Genomic DNA, 12,712 nt, shown 5'->3' with positions numbered 1-12,712 from the left:
AGCTGCACTGAGCACAATATGCATTTTGTCGTTGTGCCTGATGCGACGGATTCAAAATATTTCAAGACACCGCCCTTAATCTCGGCCATGACTGGTTTATAGAAAGGGACTATCTGCCAATTAGTGTTATGAGGGGTACCCCGATCGGGTCGGGTAATTGGGGGTCGGATACCCGTGTAGGAAATTTGGACCCGCGTCAGCCCTACTGACCATCCGATCCCGTTAGTCGAATCTTACGACAAGCACCGGTTAGTGAAGATCAGTTCTAATCAGAATCTTCACGGGTAATGAATGCTTTATGGAATGTTCACAGATCGCATCACCCTTAAAGTCCAACTAGTCTTACACGCGTACCGTTAATAGGGCTTCTCAGTGAGTTACAAGTCAAAAACATTAAGCATAAAAATAAATCCAACTTTATTCACCGTTATGTTGGCCAAGATCTTAATTGTAATGAATGATCATAGAAAGAACAGGTTGCAATAAACGACGTCGCGTCTGTTGTGACGTCATCAGTTGAGGATTCACGTGCTGCACGTGACTTATGACACCAGTCTGCGCCATATCCAAGATTACTTGCTGATTCGTAGTGGGCCTTGATCGACAATGTATCTGTGAAACAGAACATTTGCAGTGAGCATGGGTGTATTCATTAGGTGTCGCCTCCAACACGCGAGCGCTGCTTCTGAGTATTCTCTCCAAAGTTGGGACGTCGATGAGAAGGGTTTTTGTATATTGTTTAACGCCGCACTCAGCAATACTCCACCAGGAAGGGTCCCCAACTGGCTGGCAGCATAAAATCATACATGTACGATACATTACAACAATTCTGTACCATAAGTGTACGGTAATTACTGTTGAGACTGATGCGTTGGACGTATACTGAAAGGCAAAAGAAACGTCGTAATATTGGAAATAGCATTTCAGTATCAGTGGAGTACCGGAAGTCGTTTGAGGACAAACATGGCTCGTGATCGAATACCTTGTTTTGCCCAATAAAGTATTGTTTGAGATTGAGGTTAGAAACGGTTTTGTTTGAGGAAAGGGAAGAGTTCGCACGAATACAACATTGAGATGCACAAGCGTCACGCATGCATTCAGGCATAAATTGCCGGCTTGAATGGCAATCGTTATTTTCTGAACACTGCAGCTATGGCTAGGTTAAAGAGAGATCAACGACAACGAGGCATCGAACGTCTTGACGCAGGTCAACATGCTAGAGTCATTGCTAATGACTTCACTTGCGGGGTACAAACGTCCTTGACAGCGATACAATGGCACCAACAACACTGATGACCGTCTACCTAGTAAATGAAATACATAAAAACACAAAATGTGAACTACAACCATGCATTATTGTTTTCATTACGTTACCAAGATACTCTCAGGTACTGACAATTCAGAATCCTTGATTCCTCATTTCAGTCATCATTGCAATATTCCGGAGGTCTCCAAAATCCCTTAAGTGGGAAGGCCAAAAAGGCAAATTCAAGACGAAAAGGTTCACCATAGCTCTAAACACTGACAATGCTGTGGGTAGAAGTGTACTTTACCAGTTACTTTCGTGTGTTATTACCTGATGCACCGACGATATGAAACCCGTTATACATGGTGGCTGTTAGAATCGTATCTCCTTTAAAGGGGTCCCACTTGACACGCCAGATACCGCCACCCAAATCACAAAGCGCCAGGGGGCGCTTCATCTGGCGCGTGTCCCAAACGTGCAGCTCTTCGTCGTAGCTAGAAATATAAAATGTCAACTATCAAAGTGCAAAAATCCTTGATTCATACTTTCAAACAAACATATCTTAATGATATGTGTTATTCATTACATGATATGATTTAGTCACACCATAACGTTTACCAATGACTATTTTGTTATGGTTCCGCGAAGTAAACGCCCTACCTCCCCACTGCCAGCTTGTATTCCTGTAGTCGATTGCTCTGTATGCTGCAAACTCCCATACTGTGCCTGAAATACATCAGCATAGGTGTACGTTTGCTGACAAAGTAAAAATATTTGGACCTGGCACATCCTACCAACACTACATGCTGCAACATCACCCTCCCTTTTCTCAAATAGAAGGAACCTATAACCCATAGTTTGCTAAGGATCGCGTTGCTGTGATGTAAATAAATTGTGTAACAAATAAAGAATAACGCCGGAACATGGTGTACCTGATGAGGTGCCGAATGTGCTTATTTCCACTTGACGCGAAATAACTAGATAGAATCTGACGTGGGAGAAGTTCACTGATCAATCAATACCGTGACAACCTCATCGATGCCGAGCATGAGGACTAAATCATGGTTTGAGGTTGGACTAGCAGATCTGGAAGAGCCGAACTCCATTTCTTACAGACTGGTATGATGACACAAGTGCATCCGAGGTTGACATTCACGATGTGTATACACATCTATGCTATCGAACCTCATATTCATTGACAATAATGTCGTGCCAAGGTCCATCTTACAGCATACATGAGACTATAGTCCGCATGACGTAGCCGACCTGGTCACCTCGGACACATGAGGAACGAAAGTTCGGCAATGCTCTTTCTGAAGAGTGAAACAATCTTTCCTTGCAAACCATCAGCACTGCCAGGCTGTGTGCGCATCAACTGGAGTTTTTTAGTTGGAAAAGGAATTTATTTCGATTTTTTTACATTACAGTTTTGCTGTGATACTTTCATTATGACAGGTAATCAGCCAGACTATTGCTCACATGTTGTGTGAAGCACGACAGCGGACACTTGACACTGAACCTGTCATCACGCATGGTTATTGCTGGTTATTTCAACAGATGCAGACGTTTTGACCCTTAGCAAACTTTGAATATATATTACTACATATTTCACATTATACCAATGTCATCTCTATATCAAGGTTAAATGCAAATGCCCAATAAATCATTCAAGTTATGGTCGCAGTTGTAATACGAATATGTAACTCTACCTTGCAATAAAAGTACATTGAACCTTAGTGCAAGCATGACACATATCATCTTCATGGCACTCGTGTCATTTCCGGTTAAGCCGAACGGCTGTCCTTACTAGTTACATAGTGGGCGAGTGTTCAAGAATGCTCCTACCAATATAGACAGAATCAGACCAAAGTCTTAGGTATGACAAGTGGATTTAGAAAATTAATATCACCTGACAAATTGTAATTAAAATATTATCAAATAGCTTCAAGGATTTCTCTTATCTTGTTTATCTACCATATTATTTCATTCCTACGATCGGACACATCAGTGGCGGCATTTATCAACATGAATGTCAGTGCTTGCAGTCCTCATATTGTATATATAAACGGGAGAACCATTGGTGTCAGTGTTATGTCCACGATTAAGATTAAATCTGATTGGTTGGTGGCATGTCGTCAAAATGGGAAGGTATTTCAGAAATGTTTCTTGTAGGTATACGTGTGGGAATTTCATTAACGAGATTACGATGGGCGTTAACGCGGGCTGAATGGTTTAAAGCATTACTGTTGCATAGTGGTCGCTGGTTTTGAGGGCTTACCGTTTGTTGGTAAATACAGGCGTCGTGCCCCCACGCAGATCCCATCCCTTGAACATGCCGTCGTCCCCGCCTGTGGGACAACATATCGTAGGTGTTATTGATCATACGAATCACCTTGGTTAGAAACGGGACTGTTACTAGGGTGAGTGACGCCCGTTAGGACAATATTTCGGTTATATCACAGCCTGTTAAAGTTGACGTGGGTGGAATACCGGAAGCGATGTCCGTCTCAGAGCTTTACCACCAGGGTGTAGCTTTACATACATCAGTTAGGGTATGGTCAATTAGAAACATGATCAGTATCATGGTTTCTGACATGTGAGTGAGTGAGTGAGTGGGTGAGTGATGTCTTTCGCAGCACTCAGCAATATTCCAGCTATATGGTGGCGGTCTGTAAATAATCATGTTTGACATTCAATATTATGTCTGACCAGACTATCCAGTGCTCAACATTATGAGCATCAATCTACGGAATTGGGATACGATGAAATGTGCCAACCAAGTCAGCGACCTTGGCCACCCGATAGTTGCCGTTATATTCCGTAAGTTGCCTCTTACGATAAGTATGGGTTACTGAAGATCAATTCTAACCCGGATCTTCACGGCTCGACAGATAGGGGCAACCCAACGACGAACTGATGCGCCGGAGACGACAGGCCCACCTATCCAATCCCATCCTCAAAACACCCGCTTTTCCTTAGTTAGAGATTACAGGATTTCTTTCAATAAAACTGAAAGTACACAGTCTGGTACACAAGGGCTTGTACTGCTAAAAATGATACGTCCTGGGTCCAACAAGCGTACACTGATATCAACATACATTGTTGGACCCAGGAATTATTATTTTCAGCAATACAAGCCCGTGTGGTTTCGTAGTCAATTTTCACTTTCTTGTTTGGTGGTTGTGAATAACAAAGTATACACCTGATAACACGTCGAGCACCGCCCTTCCTTTGAAAGCCTTATATAAAGAACTACCATGCATTTTTTAAATTATGTATCGGTTTCGATTTCCCTGTTTCAATGCGCCTGTTGAAAAAACACACACAGCAGTTGCTTTTCTTCAGCAAACTTACATAGACACAATTTAAATATGGCCGTATACTATTCAGCGAAACAGTAAGCTGTGTTTAGCATTATTGTTGATATTAGCAGCGAAGATTAAACGCCAGAAGAAGGTAACAATACTTCGAACAATGCACAAACGACTCGTCTAACACTGGACGCTGTCATGTTTGTTCAGTTAAAAGTTTATTTTGTGAGTCTTTTTATGAGACTCACCTGAATATATAAAACCTTCTTTCCATTTGTCATATGCGCAGATCCACGCTTCGTACTCATGCGCATGCCAAGAACTGACCTTCGTGAGGTCACTAGCTACGTCAAACACCGACAGTGACCCTGTTGAGTCGGACGTCACGATCTGAAGACTGGAAAATATGAAATTTTATATAATTTTCAGTTTCCACAGCGCTATTCAAAGCTGGTGATGAAAACTGGAAAATATTAGAGGAACGCATGTATTTTCCTGTGATCATTTATCTGTTTCTCTCGGTATATTAATCCTGATTCTTAAAATATTACTAATACTGGGAGAAAAGGTGATTTGAGCACCACTAAATTTTTAGGCCCTCTTTTCAGGGAAACACACTTGCCCAGTCTCTAACAAATCCCATCCCAACTCCCGTATTAATATATATGACTACCAGTAATCTAGACACAACACTTACTGCTTTCCTATTCTTTCCTTGCTCTGAGCAAACACAATAAATACCATGCAAGGAACACAAAGCTAATTCGTGTCGCTTTAACTGGTATATTGTGTTTTCTTGTTTGATTGGCAAGCTTTAGAAAACGACGAATCACAAAGCTGACAATTTCTGGACAGCAATTTCTTTATTTTAGGTCGAGTCGTAGTTTTTGGTAAAAGAATCAGAATACAGTAGAGAAGTTGTTATCGATAAGGTATGTGTTTCACATATTATTGGTACTTCATTTGAAATTATTATCCAGATAAAGTCATTTGTCGGAAGTAATTATCAAGGAAATGAAAAGTCGAATTGGGTTTGTCAGGCGATTTCAGATTCGTAACATATGTTATATTTGGGATTACACTTTCTTGGTAAAGTACAAATTCTAGTACTTTTTTCAGTTTAGTCCCATCCGAGATTTGAACCCACACCCTCAGAGTCAGGCACCTAATCGTCAGCAAACAAAGTCAGCCGCCTGAACCCGCTCAGCCATTAAGACTTCCACAAAATGAAAGTCGGATAACTGGTTGTCTAGACTGTGGGCTTTGTGTAACCCTGATAAGACTTCCATTTTACGTACGCTTCAAGCTAATGTTAATTTAGCACTGGGGAATAAGACAACAAGTAATACCTGCCATTGTTACTGTCGCTCCAGTCAAGGGACAGCCCCAGACACGACACGCCCAGGGCCGTCTGGGCCAGCTCGTTTGGGGGTGTCACAAGTGAGGTGTCTGCGACCTGCCACAGCTGTAGCTCACCTGCAGCGTTGACCAGTCCACACGTGGGTAGTGGACAAATCCGGGCACACCACTTGATATCCAGGACTCCCGGCATGTCCAGACAATGGTGCAATGAGAGGTTCGTGCAGCTGTCGTTTGACTTCAGACGGTACATCCTCAGTTGACCTACGCGGGTCTGTGGTCGCTTTTCTTCACAAGCTGCTTCTTCCTATTTGTCGGTTGTAATGCATTATTTTATTTTCGTTGGTTGGCGGCGGTGTGTAAATAATCCAGTCTGGACCAGACAGCCCAGTGATCAACAGCATGATCATCGATCTACGCAGCTGGGTTACGATCACACGTGTCAGCCAAATCATCGAGCTTGACCAACTAATCCCGTTAGTCGCCTCATAAGGCAAGCATTGGTAACTGGAGATCAATTCAAACCCGGATCATCAGAGGTGGCATTATATTTTCACATTTGCCTTTTACGTTGCGTTGTATAAATTCTGTTTCTGATCACTCAGTGTTTGTTAGATATTTGCGGATATGTAGTTTATATCCAATAGTATATTTGATTTTGGTTCTTTGTTACTATTGCGACTGACAAAAGGAGAGAGTGGGTTTAGTTTTGCACCGTTTTAACATTATTAAAGCAATGTCATGGTGGGTGACGCCAGAAATTTGCCTCACATATTGTACCTATGTGGGGGATCGAACCAGGGTCTACGACGTGACGAGCGAACTCTTTCACCACAAGGCTACCCCACCGTCCACTGTCAAAGAACATGATAGAACTGTGGTTACTGCGCTTCCAGTGGATGTTCGGGTCTCAATGAGTGCATGATGGTCGGTGATACTGTATACTCTATAGCTTTATCATCATGGTTTTATTGTGATGCATTTTTTCGGGGGGCTGTGGGGTAGTCTAGTGGGTAAAGCGCTGAAGGCCCGGGCTCGAATCCCCACTTGGGTTCAATGTATGAAGCCCATTTCTGGTGCCCCCGAAGCGATGTTGCTGGAATATTGATCAAACTCACTCACTCACTCACACATTTCTCCGTTACTAAGTACTAACCATGGATGACAATATAAAAATATGTCTAACCAATTCACTTTCTCCTCTTTCCTACCACCCTCGATGTTCAAGTGGGTACAAGTGCATGATATTTCAAAACCCTGTGTAATCGAACAGCTCTATCAGATACTGAATAACGTGTATACCTTATTCTGTTCCTCAAGTTGGTAAGTGCCACACAGCAGTATATCCTGACACCCCTCCACCGGACACCATTCCACCGAATCTGCATACAGTTCTGTGTCGAAAGTCTGTACCAATCCTCGACTAGAGGGGTCGCAGGAACCCGTAGCCATGGCTGATCGGAGATCTACAACAATTACGGGTCGACAGTTAGAGTCAGAGGACTTTTGAAATTTAAACGAGCGTGAGGCGCTAAGATGATCGTAACTCCCATACTTTATCTTGGACTGTCGTAACGCTATGATGGCCCTAAAGAACGGGGCCTTGGCTGGTCCTGATCCGGAAACCGTTCGTAGCGCTGTAATATTTTCGTAAACCTGTGGAAAACTGTAGAGGTACAAGTCGCAACATTACCAATGCTTTGTGCATCTGGACCCTGAACAGTTGGTTGATCGTGTTTTTTAGTGTGGGTGTGTTTTAACGTGGCCAGTTATCGAATCTGTACCAGACACCGTATTTTCTCTATTAAGCGCCGTGTCTCTATTAAGCGCCGGTCCTCTAATAAGTGCTGGGGATAAAGCATTGCTTTAAGAAATAAGCACCGGGCCTCCAATAAGCGTCAGGTATAGACCTTTGCATTTTTTCGCAAATGTATTCTCCCTTGGTCTAAAAATAAATACATTGAGGAATGGTCAATTAAATGAGACTTCCTGTCATCCACATTGCACGGTACAGGCTACCGTTCTTTTAATAAGCCCCGGACCTCAAAAAAAAAAAGAAAAAAAAAAAGAAAGAAAGCGCAGAGCCTCTAAACTGCGCCGGGTCTGGAGGTCTGTCTGTTTTTTTTCTCTCTCCGCTTGTAGGGAAAAGGAAGGCCTCGGTAAAAAAAAAGAGTATCAGTAAAGTCAGGCGAAATCTTCGCTGAGGTGACCTCGGACTCTCCAATAGAGGTGAGGGCTCTACTGGCAGATCCAGAGGCGTGCATGAAAACTATGCAGAATGCTAATGCAGAAACCATCTTCGTGGGTGGGTATTTCAAGATGGCACCTACGATTTGCCGCTGGAATGAAGTCCATCCCCGGGTTTCGGTAGTGTCAGTGAACATGCGACTTTATAAATCTCAGAACTAGATTATCTTACGTCATCATGTGGTGCATTGAAAAAAAATATTTTAAAAATATTAAAGCGGTGTTTTGCTATAGATTTCTTGTTGGAGAATGAAAAAAGGACTTTTTTCGAGGACTCTTTACTGGGATTCTTTACTGAGGAGTTCAGCTTTACTTCTCAAAGAGAAATGGAGAATGCATTTAACATATATTGTCCTGCATGTTTGCATGAATGTGCAAGTTCTAATTCCCAGGTTCGACATCCTGTCAATCATCATGACCCTTTATAAAGTGGGTTTAGATTTACACCTCTTTTAGCAATATTCCAGCAATATCATGTCAAGGAACGTCAGAAATAGGCCTCACACACTGTATCCATGTGGGGAATCGAAATCGGGCCTTTGCCATGACGATGTGCACATTCCAAATCGTCCAAAAGCTGCTTTTCTCGGGCGAAAGTGGGTTCTAGGGTGCCTGCCTCTGAAGCAAGATTTTCAACTCGGGGCTGCACTAAACTGAGCTCTTCCTCCCGTCACGTCAGTCTTCTCGCTTGACACTACTTGTCACAGTTAAAGATGCAGTAGGTTCAAAGTATCACCTGACAGACACTCGGGATGGGAGTCACTACAGCTCTGGTTACATACCTTTGCAATTGTGGAAATCCTGCTCTTGTTGAGGATACTGTTGAAAACCTCAAGATTTATAGTAATAGTTCATTGACAACCCTTTCAATTGCTTCCCTTGCTTCAAGGTATATGGATGACTCCATATAGAAGAAATAGTCTTCTTGTGAGTTTGGTTTTACGCCGCTTTTAGCAATATTCCAGCAATATCACGGTGGGGGACACTAGAAAATGGGCCTCACACATTGTACCCATGGGGGGAATCGAACCCGGATCCTCAGCGTGAATCGAATGCTTTAACCACTAGGCTACCCCACCACTCCAGTCTTCTTGTGGGACCTGCCAGCAGGTGGAATGTAATCATGTCATGTTCACCATTATTAGTATTTTAAATTATGAATTTACACTTAACCTTTCAACACTGTTATGAACATGTTCACTTCATAACTCTCCAGAGTGTTATTACGCAAGTTTTATTAACAAGTCATTTCAGTTGTGTCCATTGTTGTCTCAAATTCATGATACTCTGAATTATTCAGGATTTCATACATACTGAACAAGCCATTTGGCAACAGACTATAAAATGTGTATTTTATTTATAAAATATCAAATAAAAACAGAAGCTTTTAAAAAATCAATTTATGGATCTACGAACATCAAAATTTGGCTGATCAACTTTTTGCAAAATACCACTTTTCAAACCTTTGAACCTCACATCATATTTTCTTTGAACTTAGTTATGACGGTGGATGCACATTATGTCAGTAACTTCTGGTTTGTTAGGGTTACCATTTTGCACTGTATTATTCGGTGTCTGGCAAAAAAGTCATCAATTCTCACAATGTCATGGGTCTTCCAAAATGGCTATTCCAAAGAATGATGGACATTCAGAGCCAATTTAGCAACAGAAATGATGATGGTGGTGTTGGACACTTACAAATTATAGAAAAAGTAGTGAATGGTATTATATTATTCTAATGGAGATACATAGGCCACCTTATAAAATGATGGAACCCAAAAGTTGGCTACCTTCCTTATAGTTACATCTTCACTTCCACAAATCCGTAATGTGAGCTGAAAGTATTAATATGAAAGACAAAAATAACCAAAACATTCAATCTTGTATACTTTTAATACAGGCTTCTATTTATTTCAGCACTGCTCAGATAAGTGCTGAACATGATGAACAGACCCTCTGACACAATAACTACACGTGACATTACTCTGTCTTTAAATGATGAGTATATTTGTCATATCAGCTAATCTACAGATGAATCTCATGCCAAGCACATTGTTACTGTTAAAATGTGAATATTTATAGAAATGATGGAAGACAAGGAAATTCTGAGAATGAGACAAATAGTTTGATTCATATCAGCAACACAGTGACCTGTTCCATGTTCCATACGAGTAGAAGGTTCTGGTTTCACACATCTTCTGCACCTTCATAACAAAAGGACATCAATGATTCACTGACGTATCAATAGGTTATTCTTGATGATATGATAATGCTACACCAAACCAGAGACTGAAATGTATGTCACTGTCCAAATGTCAAACATATAGGAGGGAAGCAGTTCTCATGTCAACCATGGCCCATCCATATTTGGAACATGATTTAATTCAGTTTGTGTTTTTTTTTTCAAATGCACTGTATACAAAGTGAAGCAAGGTCCCTTCCTGATAATGATTTACCTAAACATTATGTGAGTAATGACACCATTAATATTACAGGAGATTTATTCTGCATTACTGTAACAATGTGGCAATGTTTGCCATTGACATGAAAATTTAGGAGTCATCATGACTCCTATTCAAACATAAACATTGTACATATAACACATACAAATACAGCATAAACTGATAGGAACGAACAGACAGTAAACTGTTGATGGCCAGTAAATATGTTAAATTGTTTAAGTAAACACGTTTTAGATTTAATTATATGAAAAGACACATGTGAATATTTGTTCCACAGATGACCTCTAACTTACGATCCTACACATGGGCATAACTAAAAGCTCAAACTGGAAACAAGATTTGCTTCCTATGACCAGCCTTTCTTTATAATAAAATAAGGATTACATAATACGGTCATGCCAACACAGAGTCCTACTTAGTACTGAGTGTTCATGTAGATTAGGTGCAGGTTAGTTTTAAAGAGAGTCACACTGTTCTTCAGAGCAGGGCACTTGGTATGCAGAAATTGTTATTTCACCATTTTGTTTGGCACTTTCAAAAAGAAAAATCCAGCTTTCTAGCATTTCTAAAACTAACGTGTTAACGAAAACAACAGTGATGAGTTGGAGGATCATCACAAAATACTGCATTTGTGTCCATACTGAACTGTCTGTTCATCCTTCACATTACACAACAACACTTTTCTATCCACGTATTAATTCATGATTGATCTTCATCAGTGTTGCTATTTTCCTTGGAACAGAGCAGAGGCACTGATGGATTATTTCTTAAATGTTCATGAAGCTATGACTTTGTCAAACAATGTCCTCTTCAGTAGTGGCAAATAATGATCTTCAAGTTCTTGCACTTCGTTCACATTCCATCAAACATTCCCTGACAAGGATTCTGCCATGAACAATGCTTCTTTTCAATCTCTCAGCCGATGTCCTGTTACCAGCATACGTTGGTCTGATGTCTCTACCCATGTCTTCTATAACTGCCAACAACTGACTGTATTTGCTCATTTGCTGATGGTGTGCCATTGGTGGGAGCTGTTGTTGTCTGGGAACCACACCTGGTAATGGGGGAGTAGCACGAACTTCTGAAGGGTCAACTGATCGTGGAGTTCCAGGATTACTTACAACAGGGGAGTTGGTTTCCATTATATTTTCTTCATCAGCCATAATCTGAAAAATGAAATAACAAATAACATAACAATGTGTTCCAATTCTCTTTATTTGCCAAACATTATCATTACAATAACTGTTTAAATTTGTTCAGAAAGCAACAGTCTACAGGGTTTTTTTTCAGAGGGCTTTTTCTCCAAGTGGGCTTAATAAGATAAAATAAGACCAGATAAAAGTTTAGATAAATAAACATCAAATCTGAGACAAAAGCACATGCAGTAAATGATATATATCCAACAGACAAAAACAACCACTGTCACCAGAATTGTGTACATGGTCTAGTATCTGCTTATACCAAATCATTGTCTAATTATATACATTTCTCTTCTATAGAATTTCAGTTCGTGTGTATCTAGGAGCACGGCATAGGCGCTCGACACTGATACGTATTTGGAAGTATGACCTACATATCTTATATATTTAGGTCATACTTCCAAATATACATCAGAGTCAAGCGCTTATGGAACACGGCAATAAGCTAGATGAACAAGTGTATATCTAGCTCCATAATACGTTATAATCATATGAGCATATCCCTTTAAGCATTTATAACTTTGAGTAATCCTACTGACCGAAAACGCCAGCAAAGTCCAAATACGGATTCAAGTCATAACTCTTGTTTTGTGACAGTCAGTGATCAGAAACAAAGCGAAGTTCTCGAAGACTTTCGACTGAAATTCGTCCTTCATATCCCGTGCGCCTATACCACATCATGCATATTATGTAACTGACCTTTAGGTAAATAAAATCGAAAATATTTTCTTCACGTTCATTATTAACTTTTCATACGTACCAAAAGCCTTTCCTCAAACGCTGTATTTTGGCCACGCTCAGGAAAGGTAACAAAGACAACTTCCGGTTCATCTGTTTTCGGGCATATGTAAAACATGACGCAGGAGGCGAAGCAGAAAGTTGTATAAA

General features: G+C 40.8%; 1 protein-coding gene across 1 annotated transcript; it reads right to left on the bottom strand.

Moving 5' to 3' along the window:
• Positions 1 to 405: 405 nt before the first annotated feature.
• Positions 406 to 12,653, bottom strand: LOC137285302 (diphthine methyltransferase-like). Its single transcript, XM_067817635.1, has 8 exons — positions 12,585 to 12,653; positions 7,219 to 7,382; positions 5,907 to 6,223; positions 4,806 to 4,954; positions 3,525 to 3,594; positions 1,907 to 1,972; positions 1,577 to 1,740; positions 406 to 612 (listed from the first exon to the last, which is right to left on the bottom strand). Exons 2-8 carry the CDS (start codon positions 7,366 to 7,368, stop codon positions 428 to 430), a joined length of 1,101 nt encoding a protein of 366 aa, XP_067673736.1. The 5' UTR covers positions 7,369 to 7,382; positions 12,585 to 12,653; the 3' UTR covers positions 406 to 427.
• Positions 12,654 to 12,712: the final 59 nt, after the last annotated feature.

Source organism: Haliotis asinina, chromosome 5 (assembly GCF_037392515.1).
Source record: "Haliotis asinina isolate JCU_RB_2024 chromosome 5, JCU_Hal_asi_v2, whole genome shotgun sequence".
Lineage (NCBI taxonomy): Eukaryota > Metazoa > Mollusca > Gastropoda > Lepetellida > Haliotidae > Haliotis > Haliotis asinina.
Note: the sequence above shows the minus strand (reverse complement) of the source record. Positions and strands in the feature narration are given on the sequence as shown.

Coding starts and splice junctions, on each gene's coding strand:
- LOC137285302 (XM_067817635.1), bottom strand. CDS start 7,368: ATGGCTACGGGTTCCTGCGACCCCTCTAGTCGAGGATTGGTACAGACT. Junction 6,224..7,218: donor AACTTGAGGAACAGAATAAG/GTATACACGTTA, acceptor ACCGACAAATAG/GAAGAAGCAGCTTGTGAAGA. Junction 3,595..4,805: donor AGAAGGTTTTATATATTCAG/GTGAGTCTCATA, acceptor GTTGTCCCACAG/GCGGGGACGACGGCATGTTC.